Source organism: Salmo salar, chromosome ssa18, assembly GCF_905237065.1.
Source record: "Salmo salar chromosome ssa18, Ssal_v3.1, whole genome shotgun sequence".
Classification (NCBI taxonomy): domain Eukaryota; kingdom Metazoa; phylum Chordata; class Actinopteri; order Salmoniformes; family Salmonidae; genus Salmo; species Salmo salar.
The window spans coordinates 72,037,671-72,050,264 of record NC_059459.1 but is presented as its reverse complement, the minus strand read 5'-3'; the positions used below and the strand labels follow the sequence as shown (position 1 = coordinate 72,050,264).

The following is a 12,594-nucleotide window of genomic DNA, read 5'->3' as shown; positions in this document are numbered from 1 at the left end:
TACAAGTCTATAATAGCAATACGACACCTCGGGGTTTGTGATATATGGCCAATATACCATGGCTAAGGACTTTGTCCTGGCACCCCACTTTCAGCCACCAGAGAGCTGTAGTGGTCAACAAACATTCCTCACAGAGAGAGCTGAGTCTCTCACTTTCAGTTTCTTAATGACTTGCAGCTCTCTGTATCTTCATCCTTATAATACCATGTAATATTTATTGTCCAAAAAAATCTTATCCTTATCTTGTACTGTCACTGCCTTGAACAACTAAATTCTGTCCCTACAGACCTGATTCCACTTATCAAAGGACTCCTTTGTCTCCCCAGGACCAGGCTTGAAAAAACACTGAGCTAAAGTAAAGACAACCATTGCATTTACAGTAGGGCAGAACTCTGGACCCAATCTAGTAGCTGTGTAAGATATCTTTGTAACACAGAACATATTATATGGGAAAGGCAGGGTTTTTCCAAACAAGGAATAAAATATGGCCCCCAGTTGATGGCCCTAGTTATGATTAAGAAAGGTTATGATCATGTTACATGTTCAGGAAGAAGTCAGGGCTCTACAGTCTAGACACATACAAGCTTCAGTAGCACCCTCAGTAGATCATTTAGCCACCAGAGAGCTGTAGTTGTCCAACAACATTCCTTGCAGAGATCTGAGTTTCACACTCAGTTTCTAACTGAAAAAACATTCCTTTGCAGAGATCTGATTATTTCATACTTTCATTTTCTAACTGACTTGCAGTTCCCTCTATCTAATACCAATCTTATCCTTATCTTGTACTGTCACTGCCCTGGAAAAAAACATGTCTAAGTGGGTCAGTCACCGGTATGCAATTTAACAACTAAAGCATTCTACTTCAAGAGGAAGTAACTCACTTTATATGTTCATACTGTGTAGATAAAATAATACATTATTTTACAGGCGAGAACAATGTCTTGTTACCAACTCACTTGTCCATCCCTTCCCTAGCCCCTATCTCCTAGCCCCTAGCCAGAGTCTCTAACCTGTCCCCCTAAATCCTTTACCCTAAGTATATTTTCTAACCTGCCCCCAAAACCATAACCTCTAACCAGAGTTCTTAACCTGTCCCCTAAACCCTAGACCCTAAGTAGAGTTCCTAACCTGTCCTCTAAACCCTAGACCCTAAGTAGAGTTCCTAACCTGTCCTCTAAACCCTAGACCCTAAGTAGAGTTCCTTAACTTTCCTCTAAACCCTAGTCCCCAGAGTCTCTAACCTGCCCCATCCCTTCCCTAGCCCCCATCCCTTCCCTAGCCTCATCCCTTCCCTAGCCTCATCCCTTCCCTAGCCCCATCCCTTACCTAGCCCCATCCCTTCCCTAGCCCCACCCCTTACCTATACCTAGCCCCATCCCTTCCTTATCCCCATCCCTTCTCTAGCCCCATCCCTTCCCAAGCCCCCCATCCCTTCCCAAACCCCATCCCTTCCCTAGCCCCATCCCTTACCTAGCCCCATCCCTTCCTTATCCCCATCCCTTCTCTAGCCCCATCCCTTCCCAAGCCCCCACCCCTTCCCAAGCCCCCATCCCTTCCCTAGCCCCATCCCTTACCTAGCCCCATCCCTTCCTTATCCCTATCCCTTCTCTAGCCCCATCCCTTCTCTAGCCACATCCCTTCCCAAGCCCCCACCCCTTCCCTTGCCCCACCCCATCCCTAGCCCCATCCCTTCCCTAGCCCCTAGCACCAACACTTACCTAGCCCCATCCCTTTCCTAGCCCATCCCTTCTCTAGCCCCATCCCTTCTCTAGCCCGCATCTCCTCCCTAGCCCGCATCTCCTCCCTAGCCCCATCTCCTCACTAGCCCCCTCCCATCCCTTCATTAACCCCCATCCCCTCCCTAGCCCCCTTCCCCAGCCCCTAAACAGCATATCTAACCTGTCCTCATCCCTCCTTAGGTCTGGATGAGGTGGAGAGCATCTACATCTTTATTGATAATGAGATCATTGAGTATGACGGTGAGCTGGCCGCTGACACCCTGGTGGAGTTCCTATACGACGTGAGTAACTGTTATAACATTATATAGTAATTTTGCTGTCGTGCCACCTCATTTTGGTTACAGTCATTTGGTTGTAACTTAACTTAAGTGTGCTTTTATTACTGTGTAAACACTCTTGAAAGTGTAATGTATTAACGGGTGATTACATTGTGTTTACTAAATATTGTTCTGAAAAGGATAGAAAAAATAATGCCAGTAAAATCTTCCTCTAACTTCTAAAATCTTCTCTCCACATCTCTTCTCCCTCACGCAAACTTTCTGCAGGTGATTGAGGACCCCGTGGAGATAATTGATAATGAGCGTGAGCTGAAGGGCTTCCACAACATTGACGAGGACATCAAGCTGGTCGGCTACTTCAAGAGTGAAAAATCCCCCCGTAAGTACAGCCAACAAACTCTGTGGGAAAGACCAGAGAAATCATGACTGAAATTGCTAGCCTAGTCCCAGATGTGTTTGTGCTGTCTTGCCAACTCCTATGGTCATTGTCACTGAATTGGCACAAACAGATCTGGGATCAGGCTAATGGGTTGCTAGTCACAACGCCTATTTCTGTGAACCACATGCAGGTATTCTATGCCTGAATTCTGACAATTTCCTCAGTCAAGAATGTCAATGAGAACATCACGTTAGGTTAATGTTATTTTTCTCTTTTACAGACTTCATTGAGTATGACGATGCTGCCGAGGAGTTCCATCCATTCATCAAGTTCTTCGCCACCTTTGACCCTAAGGTACGGAACCACAGAGGGTAAAATTATAGTTGGCTGTATTCTAAACTCCATTCTGGAATATTTCCATTGTCCCCAATGCAAACCAACTGTCTATACCACTGTACCATTTTTAGTAGTCTGTACCATTTTTAGTAGTCTTAACTTGAAAAGATAAGTTACTGCGCTACCTTGAAGTGTTAAGTCAACTCAGGAAATCAAGTTTAGTCCACAAAACATAATATTAGTTACATTGCAAATACTTTCATTCAAAATGTTAACTCATCTTTTTATGTTGAAACAACAGATTTCTGTTAGCCTAATGTTCTATGTCCATATTCAGATTGCCAAGAAGCTGAATATGAAGTTGAACGAGGTTGACTTCTACGAGCCCTTCATGGAGGAACCAGTGACCATCCCAGGAAAGCCGTACACTGAGGCTGAGCTTGTAGACTACATTGAGGAGCACGACAGGTGAGTTAGGGCCTGGAGTTCAGCTGACCTACAATGCAAAGCCAGAAGGCTATACTATGTTAGGTAGACAAAGTGTGGTTCAAACTACATTACTTCTTTTTCCAAGCCACTGTGCTCTTGCTTCAGCCTTTCCTTGCTTGCTCTTTTGGGTCTAGGCCGTGTTACTGTGAATGCACTCTATGACTGCCGATGTAAAAAGGGCTTGATAATCTAAATGTGATTGATTGATATCATTCTCATTCCAGGCCCACTCTGAGGAAGCTCGAGCCCCACAGCATGTACGAGACCTGGGTAAGATTTATTCACTCACTATTGAAACGTCTAGAAACGGGAACTATCCAGTGGGAATATTTCTCATGGAGACGTACAGTAGGCCTGAGTCGCATTCTTTCTTTCTTCCTTTAGGAAGATGACATTGACGGAGAGCACATTGTTGCCTTCGCTGAGGAGGATGACCCTGGTATTGTACAGTGCACTAGTCCAAAGCAACATTTTACTTTTTCACAAATCTGATCATAAAAAAAATTGAAAAGTTACATAATAAAAATACAATTGCCTTCCAATGTGGGGGCGTAGAAGGGGCTAAAAGACAGTATCTAACCTTTGACCTTTCCAAGACGGTTTTGAGTTCCTGGAGATCCTGAAAGAGGTGGCCCGTGAAAACACTGACAACCCCGACCTCAGCATCATCTGGATCGACCCCGATGACTTCCCCCTGGTAAGAACAGGCTGAAGATATGTGTACAGTGCATTTGGAAAGTATTCAGACCCCTTGACTTTTTCCAAATTTTGTTACGTTCCAGCCATATTTAAAATGGATTACATTTTTTTTATCAATCTACACACAATACCCCATAATGACAAAGCAAAAACAGCTTTTAGAAATGTTTGCAAATTAAAATAAATACATCGAAATAACTTATTTACATAAGTATTCATAACATTTTCTGTGAGGCTCGAAATGGAGCTCAGGTGCATCCTGTTTCCATTGATCGTCTTTGAGATGTTTCTACAACTTGATTGGAGTCCACCTGTGTTAAATTCAATTGATTGGACATGATTTGGAAAGGCACACACCTGTCTATATAAGGTCCCACAGTTGACAGTGCATGTCAGTACAAAAACCAAGCCATGAGGTCGAAGGAATAGTATGCACACACCTATCTATATAAGGTCCAATGGTTGACAGTGCATGTCAGCACAAAAACCAAGCCATGAGATCAAAGGAATTGTCCATAGAGCTCCGAAACAGGATTGTGTCGAGGCACAGATTTTGGGAAGGGTACCAAAAAATCTCTGCAGCATTGAAGATCCCCAAGAACACAGTGGCCTCCTTCATTCTTAAATGGAAGAAGTTTGGAACTGTCACGTCCTGACCTTAGAAAGCTGTTATTTTCTATGGTAGAGTAGGTCAGGGCGTGACAGGGGGGTTTTCTAGTTTAGTTTTTCTATATTGTCAGGTTCTAGTTTTGTATTTCTATGTTGGGTTTTGTTTGGGATGATCTCCAATTAGAGGCAGCTGGTCCTCGTTGTCTCTAATTGGAGTTCATACTTAAGTAGGGTTTTTTTTCACCTGGCTTTGTGGGAGATTGTATTTGAGTACGTGTATGTTAACTCTGCGTCACGGTTTGTTGTTTTTTGTTATTCAGTTTATTTTAAATGTATTGCATAGTTTCACAGTGTAAATAAAATGTGGAACGACACACACGCTGCACTTTGGTCCACTCCTCCTTTCGACAACCGTGACAGGAACCACCAAGACACTTCCTATAGCTGGCTCCCCGGCCAAACTGAGCAATCGGGAGAGAAGGGCCTTGGTCAGGGAGGTGAACAAGAACCCGATGGTCACTCTGGCAGAGCTCCAGAGTTCATCTATGGAGATGGGAGAACCTTCCATAAGGACAAGCATCTCTGCAGCACTCCACCAATCAGGCCTTTAAGGTAGAGTGGCCGGACGGAAGGTAATCCACAGTAAAAGACGAATGACAGCCCACTTGGAGTTTGCCAAAAGGTACCTAAAAGACTTTCGGACCATGGGAAACAAGATTCTCTGGTCTTATGAAACCAAGATTCAACCCTTTGGCCTGAATGCCAAGCGTCACGTCTGGAGGAAACCTGGCACCATTCCTACAGTGAAGCATGGCGGTGGGAACATCATGCTGTGGGGATGTTTTTCAGCGGCAGGGACTGGGAGACTAGTCAGGATCGAGGGAAAGATGAACAGAGCAAAGTACAGAGAGATCCTTGATGAAAACCTGCTCCGGAGCGCAAAGCACCTCAGACTGAGGCAAAGCTTCACCTTCCAACAGGATAACCACCCTAGGCACACAGCCAAGACAACACAGGAGTGGCTTTGGGACAAGTCTCTGAATGACCTTGAGAGGCCCAGCCAGAGCCCGAACTTAAACCCGATCGAACATCTCTGGAGAGACCTGAAAATAGCTGTGAGGCGACACTCCCTATCCAACCTGACAGAGCTTGAGAGGATCTGCAGAGAAGAATGCGAGAAACTCCCCAAATACAGGTGTGCCAAGCTTGTAGCGTCATTTCTTTAACCATTATTTAACTAGGCAAGTCAGTTAAGAACAAATTCTTATTTACAAGGACTGCCTACCCCCCCGGCCAATCCCTCCCCTAACCCGGACGACGCTGGGCCAATTGTCGCCACCCTATGGGACTCCTGAATATGGCCTGTTGTGACACATCCTGGGAACGAACCAGGGTCTGTAGTGACGCCTCTAGCACTGCAATGCAGTGCCTTAGACCGCTGCGCCACTCTGGAGGCATACCCAAGAATACTCAAGGCTGTAATCGCTGCCAAAGGTGCTTCAACAAAGTACTGAGTAAAGGGTCTGAATACTTATGTAAATACGATATTTCTGTGTTTTTTTATATACGTTTCAAAAAAATCTCTAAAAACCTGTTTTTGCTTTGTCATTATGTGGTATTGTGTGTAGATTGAGGGGGGAAAACTATTTCATACATTTTAGAATGAGGCTGTAATGTAACAAAATGTGAAAAAAGTCATGGGGTCTGAATACTTTCCAAATGCGCTGCATGTGTTTGAAACTGACTAAATTGGAGTTGGACAGTGCAGAATCACTGAATCCTGCAATCACCTTGTAATCCCAAATAACTACTCATTATATGATCAAGGTGATTAATTCTGCACCTGTATGTGTATCGACTAGTCTAACAAGTGAATATTAGAAATGTCTAACAGATACACTAAGGACTTGAAAAGCAGAATTTTAAATTGTGATTCCCAAGACTCAGATTAAGCCTTGATGTAGTATTTTTCTTTTTTTCTCTCTCTCTATTTCCCCACTCTCTAACCCCCTCTCTCTTTTTAGCTTGTGCCCTACTGGGAGAAGACCTTCGGCATTGACCTCGGTTCCCCTCAGATCGGTGTTGTGGATGTGGAAGATGTAAGTCTGATCTTCCCACCTACTTTGTCTCCGTGGTGTCCTTTGTATCATCCTCTTATCTCTTCTATCCATCCATCCATCTTCTCTGGGAACCTCAGGTTTTTGATGGTCTACTCTCACTGTCTTCTCATCCAAGCCTCTCTTGAATCTCAGTGTCTTCTGTCTTGTGCCGACTTAGTCTCCATCTTGTTTCGTGACCATGAAATCGAGATCTCACTGTGTGTGTGTTCCCTCATAGGCCGACAGTGTGTGGATGGAGATGGATGATGATGAGGACATGCCCACTGCTGATGAGCTTGAGGACTGGATCGAGGATGTGCTCTCCGGAAAGATCGATCCAGATGATGACGATGACGACGACGACGACGACGATGATGATGATGATGATGATGATGATGATGATGATGATGATGACGACGACGACGACGACGACGATGACGACGATGATGACGATGAAGATGACGACGACGACGACGATGATGATGACGAATAAAAGCTTACTTGCCATCCTTGGGTTGGCTCGGCTTTAGCCAACAGTGGCCGAAAGCTGGCACCAATCATCAGTTTCCTAACATCTCGTCAAACACATGTTGTGTCCCTTCCTGTTTGTTTCCTGTATCTCTTTCTCAAAGCCCTGATCAGATAGTCTGGTGATATGCCCAAAGGGCAACACCTAAATCAAATTGACTCACAGGAGGTTGGTGGCACCTTAATTGGGGAGGACGGGCTCGTGGTAATTGCTGGAGCGGATTAGGTGGAATAGTATCAAATACATCAAACACATGGTTTGATGCCATTCCATTCGCTCCGTTCCAGCCGTTATTATGAGCCACCCACCCCTCAGCAGCCTCCACTGATTTCATTGGGTAAGAAAATACATGGAAGCAGGGGGAAATTGTTGTCTGTGAAAAGAAAATGGGTTGCGGCTCAAATGTAAGATCAGTGTTCCTTGTTCAGTATGAAACGTTTGTCTCTCTCTTCATGGGGTTATAACTGTGAGTGTATGTGAGGACAAATCTGAGGAAAACTAGCATGTTTGACCTAGTTTTATCTCGTTTTGCACAATCAGGGATGCTCCCTTTCCCCTATCTCATTTGTTCAATTTTTCTGTACTCTGTAACATCTACATGTTTTCTATTGGTAAAGAGAAGAAACATTGTCCTATATTGTACTATATTGTGTTATTTTTTAAAGAGAAGGATACTTAACCTCACTGAAATGTCTTAAGAAATGTCTTAAGAAAAGCAGTTTCAAAGAATGATTATGAAGATCTTGGAATTCACAAAAAGACAAAAGAATTTGATTGTTTCTGGTCCGATATTGGAAAAAAATAGAAAAAAACGTTTAAAAATGTAATATTGTTGTTTGTCATAATTTCTATATGAATGTAGAAGTGTCTTTGTGTGTGTGTGACACGACACCATTTTTACAAACTAAAGCTACATCATTGTGAAACCTATCAGAACCAGCACATATTTGACAATGGTGAAGCTTTACACATCAAATATAATCTAATTCAAGACTCTCGAGAATGTCAGAGACAAGACTGCATCAACCTTCATGGTTCTGCAAAACTAAAAGGTGCAAAATTCTCACAGGAGCAAACATTTCGTAAATCTGTCTCAGAGAGTATTTTACTGCCTTGATGACAGGAGGCATAAAACACATGATATACAGTGCCTTCAGAAAGTATTCATAACCGTTCACTTTTGACACATTTTGTTTTGTTACAGTTTGTGTCACTGATCTACACATAACTTCAAAGTAGAATTTTGTTTTTTAGAAAGGTTTACAAACAAATAAAAAGTAAAAAGCTGAAATATCTTGAGTATTCAACCCCTTTGTTATGGCCAGCCTAAATAAGTTCAGGATTACAAATGTAATTAACAAATCACATAATATGTTGCATGGACTTTGTGTGTAATAATAGGGGTTAACATGATTTTTCAATGACTACTCCATCTCTGGACCCCACAAATACAATGATCTGTGAGGTCCCACAGTCGAGTAGTACATTTCAAGCACAGATTTGACCATAAAGACCAGGGAGGTTTTTCAATGCCTCGCAAAGGAGGGCACCGATTGATAAATATCCATCCCTTTGAGCATGACAAAGTTATTAATTACACTTTGGATGGTGTATCAATACACCCAGTCACTTCAAAGACACAGGCGTCCTTCCTAAGTCAGTTGCTGGAGAGAAAGGTGACTTTAAAACACTTACAGAGTTTAATGGCTTTAATAGGAAAAAACTGAGGATTGATCAAGAAATTTTGTAGTAGCCCTGAACTAACTCGCCTGATTCACATAGTCAAGGGCTTGATGATTAGTTGACAATTTGAATCAGGTGTGCTAGCTGTGGAACAGTTCAAATACATGGAACGGCTTTGGGTCCCCGAGCAGAGGTTTGAGAACCCTTGCTTTAAATGGCAGATCGATAAGATGGAAGCCTGGACAGAATAAGTATATTCCAAAACATGCATTCTATTTGTATAAAGGCACTAAATTAATTTTGGTCTTGAATACAAAGCATTATGTTTGGGGCAAATTCAACACAACACCTCACTGAGTACCACTCTTCATATTTTCAAGCACAGTGGTGGCTGCATCATGTTATGGGTATGCTTTTCATTGGCTAGGACCAGATTTATTTTATTTAACTTTTTTTACCTAGGCAAGTTATTTAAGAACAAATTCTTATTTACATTGACAGCCTATGAACACTGGGTTAACTGCCTTGTTCAGGGGTAAAATAACAGATTTTTCACCTTGTCAGCTCAGGGATTTGATCTAGCAACCTTTCAGTTACTAGCCCAATGCGCTAACCACTAGGCTACCTGCCACCCCAGGATGTTTTTTTTAGGTTAAAAATGAATGGAAAGGAGCTAAGCACATACAGCATAATGGTGATTCAGTCTGTTCTCCAACAGACAAATTCATCTTTCAGCTGGAAACACCCTAAAACCCAAAGCCAAATCTACACTGGAGTTGCTTACCAAGACAACACCGAATATTCCATAGTTACATAGTTACAAATTTGACTATATCTGCTTGAAAATCAATGGCAAGACATGAAAATGGCTGTCTAGCAATGATCAACAACCAACTTGACAGAGCCTAAAGATTTTTTAAGAATAATGGGGAAATATTGCACAATCCAGGCCTACAATGCTCTTGGAGACTGAAAGACTCACAACTGTAATTGCTGCCAAAGGAAAGGTGATTCTAACATGTATTGACTCAGGGGGTAGAATACTTATCCAATCTAATAAAAATAAATGTGCTTTATTTTCCATTAATTAAAAAAAATGTATAATAGTCTTCCACTTTGACAGTAGAGAATTTTTATCACACTTTGTAACACAACACAATTTGTGAAAGGTCAAGGGGTGTGAATACTTTCTGACAGCACTCTATGCCTCAACGCAGTCATATTCGTGGCTTATTGGGGGTGTGGCTTTCAACTAGTAATTTCTGGCAACCCATCCCGTGAGAGTGAATATCATTCCAGCTAATCTGTTCTGTTCTATTTCATTAAAGCTGATTAATCCAGTCCACTGCTTGCTATGAATTCCATCTGATAGTTTTTGCATGTCTAGGTACAAAGACAAATCATGTCTAGTTTGGAACACTGACAAGTAAAGAGCATAACTATATATATATATATATATATATATATATCACATTTTAAGTCGGAAGTTTAGATATGCTTAGGTTGGAGTCATTAAAACTAGTTTTTCAACCACTCCAGAAATTTCTTGTTAACAAACTATAGTTTTGGCAAGTCGGTTAGGACATCTACTTTGTGCATGACACAAGTCATTTTTCCAATAACTGTTTACAGAGAGATTATTTCACTTACAATTCAGTGTATCACAATTCCAGTGGGTCAGAAGTTTACATACACTAAGTTGACTGTGCCTTTAAACAGCTTGGAAAATTCCAGAAAATGATGTCATGGCTTTAGAAGCTTCTGATAGGCAAATTGACATCATTTGAGTGCGTATGTAAAGTGTACGTAAACGTCCGACTTCAACTGTATATTATAATATCGTCTTTGCATCTCAAAATCATTTTAATGTGGTTAACCTTAAAAATCTAAATGTTTATTTTTCCTTTATTTAACTAGGCAAGTCAGTTAAGGACAAATTCTTCTTTTCAATGACGGTCTAGGAACAATGGGTTAACTGCCTTGTTCAGGAGCAGAACAACAGATTTGTACCTTGTCAGCTCAGGGATTTGAACTTGCAACCTTTCGATTACTAGTCCAAAGCTCTAACCACTAGGCAACCCTGCCGCCCATGCCTCCAAATGAAAATAACAAAAATAACTAAATAAAATTCAAACAGAGAGCATCCTTAGATCATGGGAAAAGGCAACACTTGAATCATTCCCACAGCGAATGGCTAGGTCCGCAACACTATGAAACCACACACTATTGCACAGACTTTTATATTATCTTCCGCAATTGATATGGTAAAAACAATGTGTGGGGAGGCAGAGGCATAGAAACTCACATCAAGACCTTTGTCAGATAACACTGTTAAACAAATAATTTATGCTATTTCTAGCAAGAAAGAGGAAACTGACTGAACGACTCAAAAACTCTCCACTTTATGCTTTCCAAATGTACATTAGCTTTGAGGGCCAAGATGCCCATGCATTGACGTTTGTTCGCTATACATGTCGAGGGATGGTATTCACAAGGACATATTGTTGTGTCTCACGATTCCCGAGTATGAAACAGCACACTGGATGTTCAGTGTGCTGCATGGCTAAATTGAAAATCAGATTCCATGGGATGGAATGGTGGGCTTTTGCACAATGGGGCTCCATCTATCATGGGGCGGCAGGCAGGCCTCTGCACTCTAGTTATGAATGTGTCTCACTCTGCCATATGGACACATTATATGATTCACCGAGAGCAACTGGTGGCAAAAGAGCTGCGCACAGAACTCGGAGATGTACTGCAGCAGGTAACTTTGATTGTAAACTACATCAAACCACATCCACACTGCGCACGCCTGTTTGCAAAACTATGTGGAGATATGGGATCAGAGCAAGACGATGTTTTAATACACTCCGAGGCTTGGTGGTTTTTGAAGGGGAGTGTTGGAGAGATTTTTCACATCGAGAGAGGAACTGTTTGGTTGACTTGGTTGATTTTCTGTGTAATGAAAAGAAAATGTGTCTCCTTGCCTATGTAACAGACATATTTGGTAAACTGAATGAACTGAACGCAAGCATGCAGGGGAAATACAAAAACATTCCACAGATGAGTGAACGAATCAGTGGAATCAGAAATAATAGTTATTATTGGAGAGAGACCTACTTCCCAATCCATATGACTACGATCCTGGCTTAGTTAACATGCTGGTAAGTGAAATCGAACAGCTGATTGAGCTTCCATGTGACCGAATGCATTCACAGGTCACTTCGAAGGAGTTTCGGTACTTGATTCAAAGGGAATACACTGCCGTCTCCCTCTGAGCATTAATGCAATGTTCAAAACAACTGAGAACTTGGAACTGGGAATTCCAACTCAGGAACTCGGTCCTCTTTCTTGAGCTTCGACTTTCCGACCTGAAAATCACTGATTTCATGATTTGACCACATGTGATTTGACCTCGAGTTCCTAATTGTCTTGAAAGCACCATAAAACTCATGGTACCCTTCGCCAGCGGATATCTGTGTGAAGCTAGATTCAGTGCTCTCGTCTGCATTAAAACCAAATATCGATTCAGGTTGGATGTGACAGCAGAGATGAGGTGCGCACTGTCGACCACGCCCCCTGATTTTGAGAAGCTCCCACGCGACACCCATCTCATTAGTGCTGGTGAGATATATCATGGTGAGTTGAGAAGACAATCAGAAATCAGAAGTACTGTTAGAATGTTTTTCAATTGACTGTCATAGCCCTAAATAAAAAAGTAAACAATGGATGTTAATGATTTGTTTTTGTTTTT

At 42.0% G+C, this 12,594-nt stretch overlaps 1 protein-coding gene across 2 annotated transcripts in view; it reads left to right on the top strand.

Annotated features, from left to right (window-relative positions):
• LOC106577953 (calsequestrin-1) overlaps window positions 1-7,984 on the top strand; it is a 29,578-nt gene extending 21,594 nt beyond the window's left edge. For both annotated transcript variants that reach the window (XM_014156434.2, XM_014156435.2), the window contains 9 exons: window positions 1,920-2,020; window positions 2,285-2,396; window positions 2,677-2,750; window positions 3,070-3,200; window positions 3,446-3,491; window positions 3,606-3,660; window positions 3,818-3,918; window positions 6,554-6,628; window positions 6,867-7,984. In XM_014156434.2, coding sequence (XP_014011909.2) covers window positions 1,920-2,020; window positions 2,285-2,396; window positions 2,677-2,750; window positions 3,070-3,200; window positions 3,446-3,491; window positions 3,606-3,660; window positions 3,818-3,918; window positions 6,554-6,628; window positions 6,867-7,121 — 950 coding nt within the window. In that variant the 3' untranslated portion in view covers window positions 7,122-7,984. The remainder of the gene's footprint in view (window positions 1-1,919; window positions 2,021-2,284; window positions 2,397-2,676; window positions 2,751-3,069; window positions 3,201-3,445; window positions 3,492-3,605; window positions 3,661-3,817; window positions 3,919-6,553; window positions 6,629-6,866) is intronic.
• Window positions 7,985-12,594: the final 4,610 nt, after the last annotated feature.